This window comes from Pogoniulus pusillus, chromosome 22 (assembly GCF_015220805.1).
Source record: "Pogoniulus pusillus isolate bPogPus1 chromosome 22, bPogPus1.pri, whole genome shotgun sequence".
NCBI lineage: Eukaryota > Metazoa > Chordata > Aves > Piciformes > Lybiidae > Pogoniulus > Pogoniulus pusillus.
The window spans coordinates 19,337,959-19,361,923 of NC_087285.1; the positions used below are offsets into that span (position 1 = coordinate 19,337,959).

The following is a 23,965-nucleotide window of genomic DNA, read 5'->3' on the forward strand; positions in this document are numbered from 1 at the left end:
GGGCTTTGTGTTTGCGCCCTTTTCCTCCAGCTTCTGTACACAAAACACAAGGCACTTGGCTACAGTTTCACCCCCAAAATTGGAGATAATTTATTAAATTTTATCACTGACTGAAAAAGTCACTATTTTATAATAAGTTAATGTTCTTAAAGAGAAAAAAAAACCCAAGCTGTCATTACTGCATTTGCTCAGACTCAATACATTTACTTTAACAGTATGGTACTCGATAGGTTCCCCTTCACAGAAGGGAGTTTTCAAACCACACCACAAGCCTCTGAATCTTTCCCACTGCTCACTCAGACGAAAACAAACGCCCTGGATGGCAACTCAGCAGTCCAGCATCAACCTCTTCTCTGCAGGTCACACCAAATGTCCATCAAACACCACCTTCAGCACCAGCAAGAGATTGCTGGCAGCAGACAACACAGGTAACTTTAGCACTGCAGCCCAAGGTCTTCTTCAGACATGACGCAGGGGCAGAAGTCTCAGCACAACACCTTCCCAAGGAGCTGAGATTAAGCAACCTGGGCATGGGCAGAGCAAATGTGGTACCCAACAGTGCTGAGGTTGCATGCATGGATGCATCTCTTCTGTGAGGGAGGAACACCAAACCCTGCTCACTCTGGTGACACTGCACGGATCCTTTATCCTCAGTCCCACAGAGTGCCTTGGTGATTCTGTTCCAAGGGCAGGACAACAGAAAGTCCTTGAACAGAACAAAGCTTTAAAAACTACTCCAGGGACCAACACAGCAATTTTGTGTCCTTCCCCCCTCCACAGCCACCACCTTGCACAGTGCTTGCACAACCCTCCAGTGAGGCTGGTTTCCCTGGGGCTCACCAGGTCCCTTCTTACCTGAACATACAGAACACTTTTGAGTGTTCTCTGCGTTTCAGCTTCTAAATTATTAGTGTTCATGTGAAGGAAATGATTCTAGAAACCTGCATCCACAGTACCCACACAATCCTAGGTGCAGGATTCAGCCTCTAGGAAGGCTCCATGTTAAAACTGCATTGCTGCTCCTCTTCCTCCTCAATTAAAGGCTCCTTGCAGTCAGTGCCTATGAGAGCTCTGCAGGATCACCAAGCAGAAGTCAGTGCCCTAAAGTAACCTATTCACAATGGTTTTGGGGAAATCTTTCTGCCTTTCATGCTTGCTTCCACACCCCCAGCCCTGCCACCAATTCACACAGAGAAGTCAGCAAGCAAGATTCAGAATAGGAACCCTTGGTGTGCTTGACCAGGAGCCCTCCCTGCTACCAAAACCGCCTCTCACCTCTCCCTTCTCCTCTCACCAGCTGTGGGGAGTGCAGCGTTTCACACTACCAAACAGTGGGCCCCACACACACCTCAGGAAGCAGTTGCTACCTTCTGCAAATGGGTGATGGACCCATACCAACAGCAGCTCTGGTGACACTATGGAAGCACACAGCTCTTTGGTCATTAACAGCAGTCAAAGCCACCAGCACCACATCTCCAACCTGTACATAAAATCTCAAGCCAGACAGCTGCCAGAACCTTGTAGAAGCTGGCCCAGCCTAGCCAACCACACAGCCACAGAGAGAAACCAAGGAGCTGTTACTCAGCAACCTCTATCGTCCTCCTGCTTCCCCTCTTCACCCTCTTCTGTCTCTGTTTTAATCTGGGCCACGCCGAGCCGGTAGAGAGCATCTCGAATCACCACCTCGCCGGGCTGGCAGCTCTGCACCACCTCCTGGATCTGCCGGTTGACGATCTCCCTGCTGGTGAGGAAGTCCAGGAGGCGGTTGTAGAGGTAATAGTGCGTGGGGTTCTCAAAGGTGATGGGCCTCTGGCGGATGCTGCTGGTTTTGCTGGTGCCCATGGCAGCGATGACGGCACCGTAGGGCTCCAGCTCCCGGCAGAGGGAGAGGCAGCGGTGCCCAGCTGTCGGGTCTCGCTGGCTGCCCTGCGCCGAGCCCGTGTGGACAACTCGGCGTGCCAGAGACCTGGTGATGGGGTGCTGCAGAGAGTGCTCAGCCACGCTCACGTCCATGCTGTAGTGCTGGTCCAGCAGCTCAGGGCAGGACACGTACTGGCAGAGACAGAGAAAGACAAGGCACAGGTAGAACAAGAAGCATCTCTCCCACAGCTACAAAGAACGAGACAAACCTGCAGCCTGGCTGAGCTCCAGCCAGTCCTGCGACCCAGCACACAGGGAGGGCAGGCTCAGGCTGTCCCCGAGTGCCACAAAGGTGGATCTGTACACCCCCTCCTCACTCGTATGCCCTCAGAGACAATCCCAAGCACTAGCAAGCCTCTTCCTCTCCCTTTCTCAAGAACCAGCAGCAGTTCAAGGGAAGTCAGCAGCTGTGTCAAAATAAGCAACATGGTCTGAAGTGTTCCAGTGCACTGCAGCACAACTCCTCCTATTTAAGGATCATGAACCCAAGGATCATGAACCCAATGCCATGCCCCAAGTACTTTCTGCTACACCCAGTGGCTGTGCACTGGCAAAGCTCTCAGTCAGGAGACACTTTGCAGAAGCACAGAACATTAGGGTTTGGTAGTGACCTCAAAAGCTCATCCAGTCCAACCCCATTGCTAGAGCAGGGTCACCTAGAGTAGGTCACACAGGAACACATCCAGGTGGGTTTTGAATGTCTCCAGAGAAGACTCCACAACCCCTCTGGGCAGCCTGTTTCAGCGTTTCATCACCCTCACAGTGAAAAAGTTTAACCTTACAGAATCATAGAATCAGTCAGGGTTGGAAGGGACCATAAGGATCATACAGTTCCAACCCCTGTGCCATGGGCAGGGACACCCTAGCCTAGATCAGGCTGCCCAGAGACTCATTCAGCCTGGCCTTAAACACCTCCAGGGATGAGGCCTCAACCACCTCCCTGGGCAACGCATTCCAGGCTCTCATGACTCTCACACTGAACAGCTTCCTCCTCACATCCAGTCTGAATCTCCCCACCTCCAGCCTTGCTCCATTCCCCCTTATGTTCATGTGGAACTTAGCAAGTCAAACTGTCTTCAGCCACAGTGCAGGTTACACATACTTCTGGTTCACATTTAGATCTCACTTGAAACTTATCCACACAGGACTGGCACAGCAGAGTGCAAAGGTGGACAGAACTAACCGTTGGAGGATCCATGGGGTCAGAGAAGCAGCCCTGGGTTTTGCCCCACATCTGGGCAGTCAGGCCAGGACAGCAGATGTCTGCACACAGTGCCACGGAGGAGGCTGCATCAACAACGTACACTGGAGGCCAGTGACGGGAGGAAACCAACAAGTCCACGTGATCCCGGGCGTTTTCTCCCCTCACTATGTACTTTGAGCCACACACAACCTGGGAAGAAGAAGATTTTAACAGCAAATGACACAATAAAACTGAAAACTTAAGGGAAAAAAAAGAAGAGTCTCTGAACACCTAAGCTTCCTTCTGCATATTGCAGACAACGCAGCCACCAGGCAGCTGCTTTCCCTAAAGATGCTTTGCTTGGTCCCTGCACACATTCCCTTCATCTTGTTCAGGAAGAGCTGAGTTTCATAGAACCACAGAATCAGCCAGCTTGGAAGAGACCTCCAAGATCATCCAGCCCAACCTATCACCCTTCCCTATCCAGTCAACCAGACCATGGCACTAAGTGCCTCATCCAGGCTTTTCTGGAATGTGTCCAGAGAAGGGTGACAAAGCTGGTGAGGAGCCTGGAACACAAACCCTGTGAGGAGAGGCTGAGGGAGCTGGGGGTGTGCAGCCTGCAGAAGAGGAGGCTCAGGGGCAACCTCATTGCTGTCTACAACTACATGAAGGGAGGCTGTAGCCAGGTGGGGGTTGGTGTCTTCTGCCTGGCAACCAGCAATAGAACAAGGGGACACAGTCTCAAGTTGTGCTGCGGAAAGTATAGGCTGGATGTTAGGAGGAAGTTCTTCACAGAGAGAGTGATTGGCATTGGAATGGGCTGCCCAGGGAGGTGATGGAGGCACCATCCCTGGAGGTCTTCAAGAAAAGACTGAATGAGGCACTTGGTGCCATGGTCTGGTTGACTGGATAGGGCTGGAGGATAGGTTGGACTGGATGAGCTTGGAGGTCTCCTCTAACCTGGTTAATTCTATGATTCTATACAGGTGACAGTGAACTGCAAGGCAAGAAAAAAAATCTCATTGCTGACTCCAAGCCTTCCTTACCTGATGGGGACACACTTTGTAGATTTTTCCTCCTGTGTGATGAGGAGAGGCTTGTGTGATGCTTGAACCGTTCTGCACAAACTCATAGAGACTCAGGAGGGAGTAGCAGAGCTGTTCCTGCAAAAGCAGACCCCAGAGACAGTCTGTATGTGGCTAGAATTGAAGGGACTCCTTTAGAAAGGGAGAAAGCTGCAGGCCAAGTCTCCCAAATCCTAATTTGCACTTAATCCAGTAACTTCCTAACCCCACACTCAGCACCATGAGGATGGCAGGCAATTACAGGATGCTGAGCCTGTGACAAGGTAATTACAGGCTTCCCTTCCTCTAGCCCACAAAGGTTCAATTTATTTCACCACGTGTAAGTTATCCTATAATCTGCAGGCTCTCACTTCTAACCCACCCCTGCCCTCAGCACAGTCAGATGAGAAGCTAATTATCTCTGAGGGGAAATGTGAATGAGGGAAAAGCTGGTGAAGCTCCACTCCTGCAGGCTGTATGTGGGCAAACAAGCCATTACCTTTGTCTGTGAAGCCTCCCAGGGGATCTCACACTGTGTCAGAAAGCTCTGCAGCTCTTCCTCACTGTAAGAGCTGATTAGCTCAGGCCTCAAGACTTCGTCCTGAAGGAGCCTCACCAAGACACTCCCATTACCTGCAAAGGCAGGAAGCAAGTCTCAAGCACTCATTCTCAAGAAAGGAAGTCACCAAAAATAATTTCTTCCACAGAAGCAGTGCCTGCACACCCCACTGCCAGCAAGGGAAAGCTGTCAACAGGCTCATTTCCAAAGAATATCACAGCCCATGCTTCTTTCAAACCAGGTCACTAGACGGAGCCCAGCAGAGCTGCAGACTCCACAAGCACTTGTCCACCCTGCTGTTTGTAACCTTTACATTGACTAACTGGACTGATGTGAGAATAAAGAGGTGACAGGAAACGTGACCTCAGACCGAGCAGCTTCAGGCTGCTGTGAAGGCTTACCCTTCACATCCCCTCTGGTTCTTCCTCTGGAGCTCAATTTCCACAGAAGCCCATGAAGCTCAGCTTTCCCAAACAGCTGCTGCCCTGTCTGCCAAACCAACTCCTATTCTTGCAGGGCTTCCAAAGCCAGTTTTCCCTCATAAACCTAAACTGTTCAGGGAAATGGCTGTTAGCTAAATTTAGCTCTCAAAACATCTGTATTTTCTTGCCTCATGGTTTCTTATTACATACAGTTGATGCTTGCTTATCCTGAACGCTGACAGCATTGGTTAGGACAAGCACATCCAGCTCCTGGTCTCTGTAAAAGCTTCTTCACCCTTTACTAAGATGATAATATTGATACCAAGCACTGCCTGCAGCTTTCACACTCCAGAGTACCAGCTTAACATGAAGCAAACACTGAGTGCTGCGCATGCATTCCTTCTGCAGACTGCCTCTCCCTTGGGGTGCAGTGCCCACATGTCCCCCACGTTTCAAGTGCATCAGAGCACACCACTGCATTCGAGATGCACCAGGAAGGCCAAAACTTGAGCTGATAAGTACCCTGAGGACAGCTGAAAGTATCCCAATGTCCCTGCCTGCATTCAGAAGACATCAATTCTCAGCTCTAAACATCACCAAGAAGACTGAAGTCACCACCACATAAAGAGTTCCCTTAATATGCATCACCTCAGCAGTTACCTGGCACTGGCTGTGCATTCAAGTTCTTGTCTTTCTCAGTGTTGATCACCATTGCTCCTCTCATCAGTGGAGGGAAGAAAGGAGCAACAATGGAGGCATCAAACTTTGTGATGGGGATGCTAGAAGGAAAAGCCACCTGCTCAATCACCTCCGTCTCCATTGTGGACCAGAAGTCTTCTACGTTCACTTCACTTGACGGCAAATATTCTGGCCAAGTAAACTAGAAAGAGCAAGAAACACATTGGTCAGGTGTAGGTCACCACAGTTCCTTTGAGAGTTTGTGTCAGCCTCACTCAGGGCACGAGGACTACCCAGGAGAGTGGTCAGCCCCAGGAACAAGACAACTGCAGCTTCTTAGAGCTCCCCACAATCACTTTTTCTTGGGCAGAAGCCAAAACCATTTATTTGGCATGACAGGCAGGCTTGCTGCATACTATGAGCAGGGCTTTCTTTCCCCTTTCAGAGAAGACAGCATCTCAAGAAAACTGCCACTGGGAGCAAAACAGAATGCCTTTGTGTCAGAGGAAGGAGGCCAAGTCCAGCAACTTTTGTCCATGGTCCCTACTGTCAGAAAGCGCCAGACAAAAGCTGTGGTCCAGGAACAGAAGATCTTCTTTTCCCCAGACCACACATCAACACCTCCAAGAAGAAATGCACACATCACCACTCCAGCCACATCCTCTTGCCAGGCATCAGCAGAAAGCTGCTCACAAAGGTCTCATGTAATGACTGTGCATTGCAGAGTCAGCAGAAGTCATGGTGACCTGCTCTGAACATGAACAGGATGTGAAGCTGATGAGAAGCCTACCTCTATATTTTTCAGTGCCAGGACATTTTCCACGTTCCTTTGGGCTATTTCCACCTTGGGGGTTATGCCACAGATTCCACAGATCATGTCGTTGTAATCCCTGACTGTGAGGCACTCAAAGGCCCAGTAGCCATTGCACAGCAGCTCCTGGAGCTGAACCTGCTCGTCAGAGCTCAGGGTTTTTTCTGCAGAGAGAACGTGCTACTGTTACAACTTCCATTACCTAAAGCCAGCAGATTACAACTCTCCTATGCAGAATAAAAACAAACCTGTCCTGCAGAGAATTGTTACAGAAGAACCGGGCACAGAGGTGCTGCAGGGCTCAGGAAGTGATTTAACAGAAACCAACCGCACCAGAAGAGGTGAGGTTTGCCTTTTTATAACCCAGCAATCATCAGCAGGTCAGCTTGGAAAGAACAAGAAGGAAAAACTCACCAGTTTGCTCCTGAACAGAATCAAGAATGCTGCAAACAGCCAGCCTGGGATCCTCTCCAAGTTTAATGTGGTTTCGGATTGCAAACAGAAGATCCAAGCTCACCAGCAACTTGTTCCCCACATTGAAAAGGCCTGCAGTTAAAACAAGGCAGTTATGGTCTGCAGGGTTGCAGATCTTCCTCAAAGAGATGCCTTACTGACATTCAGCATGTTCAGGTATGTGTGGTTCAGAGCAAACAGCTGCACAGAGTTTCTGGGACTGTTCTTTCCACACATGAGCAAGACCAGCTCCTTCCACAGATGTGCCTTTAAACTCCAAAGGCTGTAAGGAACCATCTCAGGGGAGACCTCATTGCTGTCTACAACTACCTGAAAGGAGGTTGCAGCCAGGCAGGGGTTGGGCTCTTCTCCCAGGCACCCAGTGACAGAACAAGAGGACACAGCCTCAGACTGCACCAGGGCAGGTTTATGTGGGACAATAAGAATAAATTCTTCATGGAAAGAGTGACTGGCATTGGAATGGGCTGCCTGGAGAGGTGGTGGAGTCCTCATCCCTGAGGTGTTTAAAAGGAGGCTCAATGAGACACTCAGTGCCATGGTTTAGTTAATTAGAAGGGTTAGGTGATAGACTGGACCCAATGATCCTAGAGATCAGCCAACCTGGTTAGTTCTGTGATTCTGTGGTCTCCTCAGCTCCACACTGCCTTGCAGGAGGCCCACAGTGACTGCCACTGAGTCTCACCAGTCAACACTGAGAGCTCTGCAGAGATGCCTTTGACTATGATGACCTCTTGGGGGCCACCTCACAGAAGTCAGCATTTACCACCTACAGAGAGGAGACCTACAGCAGTGAAGCAAGGCACTGGCTTCCTCATTGAAGCATCTGTAGGTGCTTTTCTTCACTGATAGAATCATAGAATCAGTCAGGGTTGGAAAGGACCAAAAGGATCATCCAGTTCCAACCCTCTTCCCGTGAGCAGGAACACCCTACCCTAGATCAGGCCAGAGCCTCATCCAGCCTGGCCTTAAACACCTCCAGGGATAGGGCCTCAACCACCAACCATTTGCTTGCAGAAGATGCAGAAGAGTACAAGCCAAACCCAATTCAAGTTTAATGCCCTGGGGCAAGGAATAGATTTTTCTGTGCAGAGACAATGCTCTGATCCATTCCCAAGGCACCTCAAGGATTTAGAGTGCAGTCACACTCCAAGGTGTAGTGCTGACATTTATCTTACCTGTGTAAATATCAGTGAAGCTATGGAGGGCCAAACACTGCAGGTTCATGCACACTTTGACCTGAGCTGTAACCACCTGCAATCTATTGGCTGTCAGCAGCCAGCACTCCTGAGGACCAGCAAGGGAACTGCAACAGGCAACAAACGACAAATCAGAGCCCAGTCAATAGGTTTTTCAGTCCAGTCCTACAATAACTTAAGATGCTCCAGTTGAGATCAGTGCATTAATGTGTCAGTCTAAGCCAGTTCACACCAGAAACAAAGCTGCTAGGTACATGTTAAAATGGATTCCCCTGGCAGAATCAGGCTCACAGTCTTTTAACAGCACTGCCACATCTCTCCAGCTCCATACACTGGACACATAGTATGGAGAAGTGGAGAAAATCTACAGCCCTGGAGAATTGTCAGCCCCACTGCTGTTGGACAGCAAACAGTGACAGCCTGCCTTGCACACACAGATTCAGATAGAGCTGCTCCTCTGCAGAAACAGGAGCCCATAGAGGAGCTCCTCTAATGCTCCTCTAATGAAGAGGAAAACTACAAAGCTGAGACACAAGCAAGTTACAAGGTGAGGGGCAGGGGTGCAAGATCATAAAATCATTTAAGTTGAATAAGATCCCAGGGACCATCAAGTCTGACCATTGATCCTACTCTACAAAGTTCACCCTAAACCATATCCCCAAGCACCATATCCAAATGACCTTTAAACACACCCAGGGTTGGCGACTCAGCCACCTCCCTGGGCAGCTCATACCAATGCCTGACCACTCTTGCTAGGAACAAAATGTCCTCATGTCCAGCCCAAACCTCCCCTGTTGCAGTTTGAGGCCATTTCTCTTCTTCTGCCCCTAATTAATTACCTGTGAGAAGAGACCAGCACCAACCTCTCCACAACATCCTTCCAGGTAGTTAATCACAGAATCAACCAGGTTGGAAGAGACCTCCAAGATCATCCAGTCCAACCTAGCACCCAGCCCTATTCACTCAACTAGACCATGATGTCTCCCCGCAGCCTCCTCCTCAAACTAAATAGCCCCAGCTCCTTTCTCTGCAAAATTAGTACTGAGGATAAAAAACAGCTCTGCTGGAAAAATCCCAGTTAGTACTGGCCTGCCCAAAGCAAACATCCTTAATTGGTACCAAGAAAATCTTTTTGGTTGAAGAAAGAAACACAAGAGTAAAAAAATCACCCCACATCTTGCTGTGGAAAAAACATTTCAGCTCAGGCTTTCAGCAACAGGAGGCTGTTTGGCAGCCCCAGTGAGGAGATACCCTGCAGGCTTTGACACAGATCTGGTTAAGGTAATCTAGCCTGTACACTGGTAGTTTCTGAAAGCCCTTCAGCTAGCTTTTGATCTGGTTATTTGTTCTCAAAAAGGATTTACTCAAGCCCACGCTGAGCCATGCAAAGAACAAAAACATCCCAACCAAAAAGATCCACACAGGAAACAATAAGATTAGGAAGAGAGAATAAAGGGAAATCACATAATACACATCTAGAATCCCACAAGTTTGCCTCTGTCAGCCTCAAAACAGCAGACTGGGCCCCAAAGAAGGGATGAGTAGTGAAAAGAGTCAGTTTCAAGAGGAAAAAAACCCAACTACATCTAGACTTAGCAGTCCCTCTTTGCCCAAGACTTCCTGCTGCGAGGAAGTGCTAACTACAACAAACTACTGCACAGGAGAAACAGGAGCAGCTTGTCACTAACCAGCTATAGCCCTTCCAGACACAGGTAGCTCATTCAGTGTCACATCAGCCTGAGTATCAGGGGCTAAAGCCAAGCATTATTTAAGGCACTTTTGTCACAGAGAATATCAGCACAAGGTTGAAAGAGTCACAAGTCCAAAACAGAGTCTTACTTCTGTCCCCCTTTGAACAGAGGGCTGCTACAGAGGAGGCACTGCGCGGATGGAGACTCATAGTAGTTTGACCAGGAGGTCTGCTCTATGGTGACTGTCTCCTCACTCACGTTGGACAGGATGAGCCTTGAGCTGTTGAGTTCGTGGATGAGCGTAAAGACCTCGGCCAGCTCCGACTCGTTCTCGGGGATCTGCATTACCTTGCGCAGCAGCTGCAGGGTGGACTGGCGCTGGATCTCCTTCTGGGATGGGCTTAGGGGCTTGCTGGTGTTCAGCACATCAGGCTGGCCTGGACTCACCTCCTAGAACGCAAGGCAAACAATCACATACTCAGCTAACCAAGCATGGAGATCACAGACTCACAGAAACATCCAGGCTGGCAAAGCCTCTCAGGATCACCAAGTCCAACCTATAAGTCTACTCTGCAAGGTTCACCTTAAACCATATCCTAAGCACCACATCCAAACAACCCTTAAACACATCCAGCATTGGTGACTCAACCCTGGGCAGCTCATTCCAGTGCCTGAGCAGTCTCTCCATGAAAAACTTTTTCCTAATGTCCAATTTAAACCTCCCCAGCCTCAGCTTGAGGCCATTCCCCCCTGTTCTGTCTCCAATTACCTGTGGGCAGAGCCCAGCAGCAGCCTCTCCACAACGTCCCTCCAGGTAGCTATAGACAGCAATGAGGTCTCCCCTCAGCCTCATCTTATTCAAACTAACCAGCCCCAGCTTCTTCAGTCACTCCTCATAAGATTTATTTTCTAGGCCTTTCCCCAGCTTTGTTGCCCTCCTCTGGACCTCCTCCAGCGCCTCCACATCTCTCTTGTATTGCAGTGCCCAAAACTGAACACAAAGAAACATGACAAATGCCAAAGAACTCATAAAATAGAGTGGAAACAGAAAGCCATGAAGAGAAACTAGAAACACTGGGTACCTCTGAAACCCAGCACAGCTGACTTCTACTCCACTGCTCAACCGCTGATGCCAGGCAGTAGCTTCAAGCTTAAGTTAGTTCACCAAAAATACCTTACTGAATCCCAGTCTTCAGCAACTCCTAGAACACTGCTGGATCATCATAGTATCATAGTATCATCAGGGTTGGAAGAGACCTCACAGATCATCGAGTCCAACCCTTTACCACACAGCTCAAGGCTAGACCATGGCACCAAGTGCCACGTCCAACCTTGCCTTAAAGTGCCCCAGGGACGGCGACTCCACCACCTCCCCGGGCAGCCCATTCCAGTGTCCAATGACTCTCTCAGTGAAGAACTTTCTCCTCACCTCGAGTCTAAATCTCCCCTGGCGCAGCCTGAGGCTGTGTCCTCTCGTTCTGGCGCTGGCCACCTGAGAGAAGAGAGCAACCTCCCCCTGGCCACAACCACCCCTCAGGTAGTTGTAGACAACAATAAGGTCACCCCTGAGCCTCCTCTTCTCCAGGCTAACCAATCCCAGCTCCCTCAGCCTCTCCTCGTAGGGCTGTGCTCAAGGCCTCTCACCAGCCTCGTTGCCCTTCTCTGGACACGCTCAAGCATCTCAACGTCCCTTTTAAACTGGGGAGCCCAGAACTGAACACAATACTCAAGGTGTGGTCTAACCAGTGCAGAGTACAGGGGCAGAATGACCTCCCTGCTCCTGCTGACCTGAACTGGAGAGTCAGTGCAGGGATTGAGAATCAGGAGGGCACAGAAAACCTCCAGTAGGTGTAAAAACTTCCAATAAGCCTGGCAGTAGTTACTGCCTCTCTCCAGAGGCTATCAGGGACCTTCTCCTGTACAACTCTCAGGCAGCCATGGCAGTCTGCACACCTCTCCAGAAGCCAGAGCATACAAGTGCTAAAAGGAGAACTAGGAGCTGCAAAGTACTGACTACACTAATGAACTACAATTGATCAGCTATGGTCCTTAGATACACACCCTCAAGACACAGAGGCCATCAAGACCAAATGCACAAGCACAGAAGAACCAAACTCCAGGTGGCTCAGAAGAACAGTGAGAACAGGCTCATCTTTTTCATCACTTCAACTCTTCTGCCAACAGTTCAACCTGGTTTTCTGTCTAGTCTAGCAGTGAGATAAATGATCAGTCTAGAGCCCATAGACAAGAACAAACTGCAGGTCAGGAACGTTCAACATATTTAGAGGCAGAAAATAAGAAGCAGCTGAATGAGGAAGACACAAAGCCACATGCCTCTCAAAATGTGAGCTGAGCTCAGCATGCTGCTGTTCCTTACACAGCTGCTTATGTGCAAGTTTCACACAGGCCATCTCTGTTTAAAAACACTACACAAAGTTATGTTCTTCAAGAGAAAAAAAAAAAAACAAACCAAACAACAAATAAAACCAACTGGAAGAGTCATTTTACCACAGAGGACTAAAATGCTGGCTGTCTCTTATGCTGAGTGGACATTTCAGCTAAGAACAGGATAGGTCCTTTTTTAAAAGCAAAACAACTCAGTGTGAACAAAGCTAACTTTTGAAACTTCAAAGGCAAAATAACCCTGAACAAATCTCAGAATTCAACACCTACACCCACAGATTGGGAAAAACACACACAACAACCACATCCAGAAATCAGTTCAGGCTGGAAGCTGCACTCCAAACCCATAGAAATAGTCACAGAATGACAGAATCATGCAGGTTGGCAAAGCCCTTCAGGATCACCAAGTCCAACCTAGAACCCTGCTCTACAAGATTCACCTTAAACCATAGCCCCAAGCAACACATCCAAACGACCTTTAAACACATCCAGGGTTGGTGACTCCACCACCTCCCTGGGCAGCTCATTCCAGTCCCTGACCACTCTCTCCATGAAAAACTTTTTCCTAGTGTCTAATCTAAACCTAACCAGCCTCAGCTTGAGGCCATTCCCCCTTGTTCTGTCTCAAAATCCCTGTGAGCAGAGCCCAGCAGCAGCCTCTCTACAGTGTCCCTCCAGGTAGCTGCAGACAGCAATGAGATCTCCCCTCACCCTCCTCTTTTCCAAACTAACCATCTCCAGCTCCCTCAGAGGCTCCTCATAAGGCCCTAATCCAAGCTCTAATCCAGGATGTAATAATTTCATTGACAATAGCCACAAGTTGTTTAGGTTGGACTGGATGATCTTGGAGGTGTCTTCCAACCTGGTTGATTCTATGATTCTATGAAACTGGTGGCAAAGCTGAGCACAGCTGGGAGTTTCTTGAAGCCTGACGTTCAACAAAGCTTGACACAACAAATGTGACTTCAAGGGTGACTTCCCCAGCAAGCACCGGCAGGCTGCGAGCAGGCTGCGAAATCTAAGCTGCAGAGACATCCAGTGGTAGAACTGAGCACACTCAGACTCCTGCCCAGCCTGACGCACCCCTGTGGCAGGAGTTGGACGGTACAAATCATAGAACCATAGAGTCAACCAAGTTGGAAGAGACCTTCAAAATCATCCAGGCCAAACCAGCACCCAGCCCTAGCCAATCAACAAGACCATGGCACTAAGTGCCCCAGACAGGCTTTGCTTGAACACCTCCAGGGATGGCAACTCCACCACCTCCCTGGGCAGCCCATTCCAATGCCAATCACTCTCTCTGCCAACAACTTCCTCCTAACATCCAGCCTAGACCTGCCCAGCACAGCTCGAGTCTGTCCCCCCTTGTTCTGTTGCTACTTGCCTGGCAGAAGAGACCAACCCGACCTGGCTACAGCCTCCCTTCAAGGTAGCTGCAGACAGCAATGAGCTCTGCCCTGAGCCTCCTCTTCTGCAGGCTGCACACCCCCAGCTCCCTCAGCCTCTCCTCACAGGGCTGTGCCCCAGGCCTCTCACCAGCTTCATTGCTCCTTTCTGGACACGTTCCAGTACCTCAACATCTCTCTTGAACTGAGTGGCCCAGAACTGGCCACAGCACTCAAGGTGTGGCATCACCACAAGTACTTCCTTTAGAAAAGCTCACCGTAATGCCAAGAAATGAGCATGTTCCCACAAGCACCTGCACACGAAGGTACTTCCCTGCCCATCCCACAACAGCCATTTGATAAGACAAACTCTTCTGAGCCTTACCAGAGATTTTGCTGTTTTCTCAGCTCTGTCTTTGGCAAGATTGTATCCACAGCTTGGGCAAACTCGTGGCTTATGCCTGTTTGTATACACATAACTACAGGAGGGGTTCTTGCATTTCCCTCTGCCACGTGATGTTGCCAATCCCAAATCCTGACAGGACAAAACAAAAAGATGTTTGCTGACCTTGATTTTTAAAATGAGAAGAATATTCTAGAAAGGTCTGCTTGAATACTGTATGCCTTCTCCCAACTTTCTAACCCCTTGTTTACAAGTCAAACAGCAGCCCCTGTCTGTCACTTGGCACAGAACATCTTAACTGGCACTCAAAACACATTCAGAAACCATAAGCACTCATGAAATTCATTCAGGAAGCACCCATCCTCTGGGCTGACCTTAATTTGGGCATAGGGATTATGCTAAGACAAAGGAAAATCCTGTTCTTAGCAAGGTCTCAAACCTGACTGCAGCAGAGTACAGTCACCATGGATTAGGTGAGCAGATGACACAAACCACAGGTTGTCTGACACTGAATGTGAGATACATTTCTGCAGGTCAGTACAACGCAAGTCTCAGGACAGTCTCCCCCCAGAGGTGACACTCCCCAGGGCACAGGTCAGAGGCATGTGAAAAATCCTCACCAAAGTTACAGTGCAGCTGTACTTGTAGGAAGGGAATATCTCTGGTTTGACCTCCAGGACTTTAACCTGAGGAGCTCTGCTCGTCAAAGTACTGCGGAGCTACAGATTGAAAGCAGAAAAAAAAAACCACCAGTGAGATACCTACTACTGTAAACATACCTTCTGCAAGCAATACCATTAGCATTTTTCTTCCCTCTCAAGAAATCAATTCATCCTCATTTCATGTCAGAAGACTACAACACACTGTTTCACATCCTAAGGCGTTACAATTCAAACAGAAGTACTCCACCACTTGTCCCATTTCGCAGGTGAGAGAATCAAGATTGCATGTCAGATTATCATATCAAAGCACTAGCAGATCCCTGAAACATCTTCTGGAAGTAGCTGGGAGATTCTCAAACTAAGCAACAGAAGAATTGTCCAACAGCATTTCTCAGTTCAGCTCCCACACTCAGCCATCCAGCACTTGCGCTGCTTCTGGGCCATAGCACAAAACCTGTCAGTCACAGGTCTCATCATCATGAGGCTGCTAAATTTCTGTGTTCTGTTTCTCACCACTCAGATCACAGCCATCACAGGGGTTAAAAAACAACTCAAACCCCCCCCAGAACAGCCCAGGAAATTAATCTGCATTTGAAAACCAAACCAGAGGTACCTTTTTCTCCTCGGTGCTTAGAGGCTGCAGGATGGACTGACCCAACTGCTTCAGTGTGCTGGGCTTCAAGCCTGATGTTCTCACAGGGGAGTGTTTGTCTTGAGGGAAGAAAAGGATGCAGCAGGTTAGATAGGAGAGAAGAGGTCCTGTTTCATTCTGAACATCTTTGGTAAATGTCACCACAGCCAAGCAAGACTTCTCCTCTGAACCTGAAATGACCCAAGCAGGTGTTCCATGGCCCACTCACTGCACTCTCAGAAACAAAGGATGTTTCTTTCTAGCCTAGGTCACTATGTCACTTCAGACACATCTCAGTATTTGGCAGAGACCACTTCACTGTGGTGAGAAAAGGCAACCACTGCCAAAGCACACCAGAGAACCCTGCTTTTACCAGTGTTTGTGAAGGCCTGTCTGCTGCCAGGCTGCTCAGTGCTGGCTTCTCTCCCCACGCTGGCTGGAGCAGGCAGAATGGCTCGCATGGGTCTTGCTGCAGCCAGCAATGAGGGCTTGGGTCTTGGTTTGCTCTTTACTTCTTGTCCTTTGTGTATAGTAGCTGCAGCATCCATCCTGAAAGATAAGAGATATAATTAGAAGAAAATTCCACCAATTCTTCCCCCTTGGCCTCAATTTTCTCTTTCCTGAACTGTGCTTTATTAGCACAATAATCACAGCTAGTGCAGCAGAAAGGAGACACAGAGCTGAGGATACATCTGCCCTGTGACTACAATTCAACTGTCACTTGAAAAAGAACAAAATTAGCTCTGATGGCCAAAACAACTTCAAAGGAACAATCCCGAACTGGCAGAAAAGAGAGAGCAAACATAACAGGTCTTACAGGAAGCACTGCCAAGAGCCTTCACTCTCTTGGATTCATCCCATCAGCACACAGCAGACACCACTCACTCCCACAGCATATGGCAAACTGACTCACCCCACTGGTTTCTTTGCAGAGGCATTTGGACCAGGCACCTCCAAAGCTGGCGGCACCCCCAGCCCCGCGCTGTCTCTTTCTGCCTGCTCCGAGAAGGACTCTCCTTGCTGTTGGCTCTCTTGGCCCAGTGTCACTCCAGCAGCACTCCCTTTATCTTCACCAAGCATGTTGTTTGCAAGAATGTGAGCCTCAGAGATGATCACTTCCTCCCACTCTGCGTCCTGTGCTTGTCCTCCAGCAGGCACAGCAGTCAGCAGCTGGCTGACAGCTTCCGAGCTCTCCAAGGCAGACTTGGAGCTATCCTCACTACCAGCTGCTGGTTCTGAGAATGCTGACTGCTGACTTCTTTTGGCTGGTGGAGTTTTAAGAGAGGTGCCTGAACTTGGCTCAGATTTGCTTTTTGGTTGCTTCTCCTGGAAAGAGAAAGACAGTCACATTTCAGAGCTTTAGGCTGTCAGGGATAAATGAGTTCCCTTCATATATCCCAGGTTTGCCATGGCCTATTTAGTGCTGGGCCAAAACAGAAACATCCTAAGTGTGTAAGCAGCAACTTGTGGGAAATGGAGGACTTCCTGCTGAAAGGCATCATCTCCTATGCCAGCAAAGTCCCTGCTAACATTTCATCCACCCTCCTGGCCCTTCATGTAGTATTTTTAGAGGCTGTTTACTTTGCAGAATCGTTCTTCCGTAAACTCCCTCAGATATCACCTTTAGCATCAGCACCACAAACTCGCCCACCACCCTCTCCAGCAAGGACCAACCTCCTACACTCCCCTTTCACAGCTTCAGCTCACCAACACTCTGTGTTCTTCCACACTGCTGAGGAACCAAAGGGAGCTAGATAGAGAACTTGGATCTTTTCGATCCAGGCACTCAGAAAAGCAGGCATCTGAGTGAGTTGGAAAAGACAAAACTACTTAGGAAGGAGTTTTGACCTAGAGGACTAAGGCTACAGCAACAACTGATGGAATCAGTAATGTGCCAAAAGACACCAGAAACAGAATCAAGAGCTTCTGGCAGGATGAACACATTAATTCCAAGCTCTCCACATAGTTCATACTCAGAAGGACAATCTAGGTGTTTAAAACCAGACATCACAGATTTCAGAAGAGCAGACCTCAACCTCTTCAGGGACCTCCTTGGCAGAGTGCCATGGGAAAAACATATGGAAGGAAGGGGGGAGCCAGGAAAGCTGGTCGATGTTCAAGGATCACCTCCTCCAGGGCCAGAAGCAATGCACCCCAAAAAAGAGGAAGGCAGGTAAGACCACCAGGAGGCCTGCACGGATGAATAGAGAGCTCCTGGACACACTTAGATGCAAGAAGAAAGCCTACAGAGAGTGGAAGCAAGGACAGGGAAACTGGGACCAATACAAAGAGGGGCTGTGGAGTCTCCTTCTTCGGAGATATTCAAGACCTGCCTGGATGCATTCCTGTGTGACCTACTCTAGGTAATCCTGCTCTGGCAGGGAGGGTTAGACTGGATGATCTTTCCAGGTCCCTTCCAGCCCCTAATATTGTGTGTTATTGCCAGTTTATCAAAACCAAAAAGCCTAATCTGCTGGTGTCTGTTTTTCCCAAGGCATGACAGCACAACACCAAGTGGAACTGTTTATGCAAACATGTTCCCAGAAAAGCAGAATGAAACTAAAAGAGAAAGAAAAGTCCCTGTAAAGGCTTTCAGTCCTGCTCAATGCAAGGTTTAACAGGAGCACACGTGCACCATTTCCAGGCAGAACACATGTGTTTGCAGTCAGCCATTTGTCCACTTCAGCAGCTTTACAGAACAAAAGCTAAGAGGCCATCATCACCATTTGTGTACCAACCACACAGTTCATCAGCTCAGACACAACAGAGTCTGTAAGCTGCCTAAAAAGGTTCTTGTCCCAAAGTTCTTGTCCCTAAATGTTTTATAAGTCTAGACACAAAACAAATTCAAATCCATAAAGGAACAGGTTCTTTACCATGACGGTAGTGGAACACTGGAACAGGTTGCCCAGGGAGGTAGTTGAGGCCCCATTCATGAAGATATTCCAGGTGAGGCTCCACAAGGCTGTGAGCAACCTGATCTAGCTGAGGATGTCCCTGCTGACTGCAGAGGGAGTCATCTCCCTGGAGGTGTTTAAGAGGAGGCTGGATGAGGCACTTGGTGCTATGGCTTAGTTAATTAGAAAGGTTATGTGACAGGTTGGACTTGATGATCTTAGAGGTCTTTTCCAGCCTGGTTAGTTCTGTGACCTTTGGAGGTCCCTTCCAACCCAGACCATTCTATGATTCATATAAAGCTACTGAATGTCAAATGTAAATTTTGACATTGGGAACATCCTTTACCAAGGGCTGAGGAGCCTTGTTTCAGGCAGAAATTTAATGAGCTTTTCAGAGCTGCCAAGCTTTAAGAAGTGAGTTCTCTGCTGTACTAGCTACTCTCAGCTACTCTAGCAGAAGAGATATCATGTGGAAAAAGACTTTCCCATTCAAACAAACCTCACAACACCTGGGAATTTGCTTCCAGCAAACATTCAGAACACCATGAGTGGCCAGACAAGTGGCCCTGAGGCAACAATACCCAACACCACTTCAGCTTCTGCTAAACCAGCTTTGGAAGTCAGCTCCCAAAGTCTGCTACGGTTGAGAACTGCTCCTCGTTTCTGTGGAAAAATCCTTTTTGAAAGACCACAGAAAACCTCAATTTGTAGAATAAGTTCAAACACCAATAAATTACCACAAAACAAATGGCTCAACTGAATTCCTGAGCTTAGCTAGGGCTGTAGCAGAATGAACAGGCAATGCCTTTCAGTCATAGGAACGAGTGTGCAGGCAGAGGGCCAGGAGAACAAGTTTCCTCTCAATGAGGGAGTCACCAAATGCAGCTCCAGCTACTCTGACACCAATGTAAGTGGCATCTTCACCCCAAGGTGAGATGATTTCAGGCCTATCTCACCTTGACCAAGCGTCCTCTACAGTGGGGACTGGAACACAAGTACAGGATCAGTTCTGGCATCTCTGACCACCTGTGTTTGACCTACAAGTCTAGAAACACGTCAGGCATCCACTAACTCAGCACCTTCTGAAAGTTAGGAAGGAAAGACAAACTTACCTTTGGGATCCATTTCCCTCCTAGGAAGTTCCCACATGCTGGGCATTTTGGTGGCTTATGCCTGGTGACATAAGTGAAGGAACACCCAGGATTGGTGCAGTTGCCATGTCCCCTGCGAGTGTAGGTGGTTGTCTGGAACAAGAAGAGACAAGAATTTCTCTACAGAGCTGGAAACCCATAAAGCTGTGGTCATTGCTCCCTTTTGTCTCCTAAGCACTTTATAAACATTATTCAGCAAACCACCAGCCCTGCACTATCATCCCTTTTACTAACAACCACCACAGTCTGATCAGAGAGAGTCAGCACCATAACTGCTCCCAGGCTACATGCTCATGGGGCCTTCAGTGTCACTGCAACTGAGAGCAGAGCTGGACAGAGATGACAGCCTACTGAAGAGCCCAGCCTTGCACTGACAGTGATGTAACAGCTGTCTTATGAAAAGTCACAATAGGATATAAAAAGTCTCAAGATATAAAAATGATTCAGTGGCCCCCACTGAGGCAAGAAGTGAGTCAAAAGGGTGACAAGACTTGAAGTCAAGCATTCATGATGAGGCAGTTTTCATCAGGAATTTGTTGTGGGATGCAGTGGTCAAGTACTCACTGGTGCTGTAATGTAACTTGCTGCAAATGCCTATTTGTCACCTACTCATACCCTAAAACCCCATAGAAGACTCTGAATTTCTTACCAATTTAATTGATGCTGGGTTCTCCACAACAGAATGAGCTGGCAAAGGCAACATAATGAATTGTGCAGCAGGTGTGGAGGAGCTACTCTCTTCAGTATCCTAAAATGAGGTCAAAAGGAAAATACATGCAGAAAACAGAGACATGGTGACCTGTGTCACTCCCTCTGATGAATGCTACCAATGACCTCATGCCTGAAGGACTGACAGGACCAGAAAGTAGGGAAAGAGAAGGATCACTTCTAAAGCAAAGACCTTACCAAGTCTGCTCTGGAAACTGCCTAACTCTTCACAATTTTCAACTTAAAACAACAAATCAGCAGCTCCAAATCTTCAGAGAGTGAGTTCTTCTATGACCAACCCCTAACACCTCACCTTAAAAAATCTCTTTTCTACCTCTCTGCCACCAAGAAAACAGCTATCAGGAGCAGAGGTGACATTTTTTCCTTCTCAAAAATCTTGCAACTGCAGAACCCAACCCAAGCACTGCTGTAAGACACAGTTAAAAAAACTCAGGCAGTCATCTTAAGCCACAAGTGATAGCAGCATGTGGCAGAGTCCACCCACAAGCAGAGACACCTTAAACACTGAGTTCCCCTCACTACTGAGAGGAGTCTCACGCAGCAACACAGGACCTCCTGCAGCCACCACTGAGCTGAAGGAAAATATTCAACAGCACTCAGGTATTTCAGGTGAGACTCTGGCAGGAGTCTGGAGTGTCACTGAAAAAACTTACCCTCCCAGTCACCACGGTCACCACAGACACACCATCTGAAACCTGAGGACGGGCCACAGCGATGTTCCCATTGGAGATGTCTGTGGAGCTGCTAACCAGAGTCTCTTCAATAACCACCTGAGCTGCCTGATAGGGTTGCCCTTCTATTTTCAAAGAAGCCTCATCCACGAGGATGTCTCTAGCTACTTTCTCTGTCACAGGCCCAACATAGTGAGAGAGGACCTCTGATGCAACCACTTCTTCCACAGCATCTGGCTGGCCAAAGGAAGCTGTCTCTTCTGCCAGCCCTTCGATGGCGATGCACTGCTCGGGAATGCCAACGTGGCTCGAGTCCACAGAAAGGATGTTGTGCACAGCATCACGAGAGACACTGGTGACATTGGTGGAAGCTGTTAACCCTTCAGATGCTGCCTGGCCCTGTGTCATGCATAGTTCCAGTGACTGCCTGCTCCTGTCCTCCTGAAAAGTGGTTTTGGGAATAATTATATAATCGGAGCGAGGAAGAATCTTGCGGAAGCCTGGAATGTCTGGAACTATTGCAGCTCGAGGGGACAGCTTGGAGCTCTGCTGACCAAAACAGAGGATGGAATAAATTAATAGGAGAAAGGAAGAGATTCACTTCTTAATCCTGCTTATTTTAGTGCCCAAAGTTCAACTGGTTTCTTGAAGCATCCTGCTGGGAATTTCTCCACACGCCAGAGCCTGTAGAATCTTCTGAGCCCTGGTTTTATCATCCACTTCAATCATCAATCACCCTGATGACATGACACAAAAATAACCACCATCCCTGTCAGCAGGTATTAGACACATCTATCTAGGATGTCAAAACATTATCCCTTGACTGAGCAGAAGGCAAAAGCAAGAGGCAGCAGCCTCACACACTGCCTCCTGACAAGCTGTCCTAAGCAGAAACACAAACTGGGACGTGTAGTTAACTGGTTCTCCCACACACAGTGCTGTGTTACCTAAGTGTCTTTCTGCCCCCATGGCAAAGAACTGCCAGAAGGATGACTTACCGGGTCCAGTCCCTCTTTCTCTAGCTTGGCTTTCTCCAGGTAATAGCTTTTTTCAGCCACGCTGAGCAACCTCCAGCTCTCACTGATCTTTTTGTTGATCTCAGACTGAGGGAGGTGGGGGAGCTCTTGCTGTACTTTCAAGTAAATATCGTAATAGTAGAGGAGGTAAGCAGACCTGAAATGAAACCAGAGACCGAAACATCAACATCAGACCACGCAAATTCCTTCAGAAAAAGAAACCCACGAGGTGAACGTTTGTCCCCAGGTCAAATGACAAGCAGGTTGCATTCCATTTTGCTTGTAAATCTACTTTTTTAAAGCAAATGAAAACTAAGCTTTTGAAGACAAACCCTGAAGTGAGGAAGAGCCTAAGGTGAGGTATCCTGGCGTGCACAAGTTTTAAGTTGCCTGGTTCTCCCAGGCAACCAGCAATAGAACAAGGGGACACAGCCTCAAGCTGTGCAGGGGTAGGTATAAGCTGGATGTTAGGAGGAAGTTGTTGGCAGAGAGAGTGATTGGCATTGGAATGGGCTGTCCAGGGAGGTGGTGGAGGCACCGTCCCTTGAGGTCTTCAAGAGAAGACTGGATGAGGCACTCGGTGCCATGGTCTGGATGACTGGATAGGGCTGGGGGATAGGTTGGACTGGATGATCTTGGAGGTCTCTTCCAACCTGGTTGGTTGATTCTAAGTAGGACAGTGGCAGCACCAGAAAAGACAAGCAAGCCAGAGAGGGCAAGCCAGAGAGGGCCCAGTGTCAAGCTCATGTTTTGCACTTGATATTTTACATGATGAAGTAAAGCTCACTCTGATCAGAAGCAAGGAGAACTGAACCCCACACAGGGGCTAAGTGAAGCCAGAAAGCACTTACCTGGGCTTTTTAGCTTTTTCTCCATGATCACCAGCACTTTTGTACTTCTTTTTCTTCTTAGATGGCACTGGTGAGGCATAAGTGTAAGTGCCCTCTATTTCCTCCATCACCACAGTTACTTCAGCACCATCATATGGAGCCTCCATTGCTAAAAATACAGATTTTGTGATGTTATACAACATTTCCCCCAGCAAACGCTGCCTATGATCACCTCTAGAAAACAACACCACCATCAACATGTAAATTCGACTTTCATTAACCAAGACAACTCCATGTTAGGTATTTATCTATTTTGAGATGAAAACACCTTTATTCCTATAACCTCAATAGCATCACTTCAGTGCAAGTTTCTTGCATCTGCACTTAGAAGGTGCAGTTCCCCAGGCACCCCTCAGATAAATTTGGTAATCTGGAACAAGGTTTACGGCCTGCAAGCTGGTGTCCAGCTACAAGACGCCAAGGCCACGCTCACAAAAGCAAGGCCAAAGGCTGCATAAGCCTGGGAGCCTCATAATCCTCTTACCCACCAGAAGATCTCCAGGCTCCTCGCTTAACACTGAGAACAGCTCCGGGGTACTGAGAGGCAGCAAAGACACGAGAAGCCTCAGCAGATAAAGGACACTGTTGCCCGGGCTCAGGTGCTGCCCACGCACCGTGGCGCGGCGCAGCCACAAATCCCGGGCGAGCCGAAGCCCGTTAAACCCGAGTGCCGCCCCCTCCCCAGCGCCCGAGGCGAAGCGGAGCAGCGGGGTCCCCTGCAGCCCCGGGGAACTTTGCCCTCGGCCCACTCCCACGTGCCCCCCGAGGAAACGCGCTGGCGCCTCGGCCACTCACCGCGCAGCACCGGGGTCGAGCGGTCGGGCGAGCAACGAGCTGCGGTCACGTCCCAGCCGGAGCACAGCGGCGCGGAGGAGGCAGCGCCGGAGCTACGGGCCAGCCGCATAGATGAGCGCGGGCGGGCGGGCCAGGCGGGGCGGGCCGCACCGGCATGCTGGGCCGGCTGCCAGGCCGGGTCCGATGCGCGGGTCGGGGCCGGACAGCACCGCAGCCGCCACTCGGCCGGCACTCGCCGCCGCCGGAAGTGCTGTGGCAACAGCATCCGGGTCGCGGCGTGACGACCGGAGGGGGCGGAGCCACCTTGATGGTGGGGCGGGGCTGGGGCGCT

At 49.0% G+C, this 23,965-nt stretch overlaps 1 protein-coding gene across 2 annotated transcripts; it reads right to left on the reverse strand.

Annotated features, from left to right (window-relative positions):
- Positions 1-60: 60 nt before the first annotated feature.
- On the reverse strand, positions 61-23,863 carry HMGXB3 (HMG-box containing 3). 2 transcript variants are annotated; one of them, XM_064162075.1, is made up of 20 exons: positions 23,635-23,863; positions 22,801-22,948; positions 21,932-22,106; positions 20,916-21,479; positions 20,183-20,281; positions 19,495-19,626; positions 16,399-16,811; positions 15,859-16,034; positions 15,468-15,565; positions 14,813-14,911; positions 14,175-14,324; positions 10,150-10,451; positions 8,290-8,417; positions 7,055-7,186; positions 6,620-6,804; positions 5,812-6,031; positions 4,670-4,803; positions 4,153-4,269; positions 3,104-3,313; positions 61-2,052 (listed from the first exon to the last, which is right to left on the reverse strand). In XM_064162075.1, the coding sequence occupies exons 1-20, from the start codon at positions 23,741-23,743 to the stop codon at positions 1,582-1,584; spliced, it is 4,062 nt and encodes a 1,353-aa protein (XP_064018145.1). In that variant the 5' UTR covers positions 23,744-23,863; the 3' UTR covers positions 61-1,581. The 2 variants fall into 2 exon arrangements, with proteins under 2 accessions (XP_064018145.1, XP_064018144.1); XM_064162074.1 differs by having other exon boundaries at positions 20,916-21,482.
- Positions 23,864-23,965: the final 102 nt, after the last annotated feature.

Bases quoted from the DNA above. Each gene is read 5' to 3' on its own strand.
- HMGXB3 (XM_064162074.1), bottom strand. From the start codon at position 23,743: ATGCGGCTGGCCCGTAGCTCCGGCGCTGCCTCCTCCGCGCCGCTGTGC. The intron at 21,483-21,931 runs GTAAGTCATCCT...TGTTTTGGTCAG, and splicing joins AGAAAGAGGGACTGGACCCG to CAGAGCTCCAAGCTGTCCCC. The intron at 15,566-15,858 runs GTAAAAGCAGGG...TCTTCCCTCAAG, and splicing joins ACAGGCCTTCACAAACACTG to ACAAACACTCCCCTGTGAGA.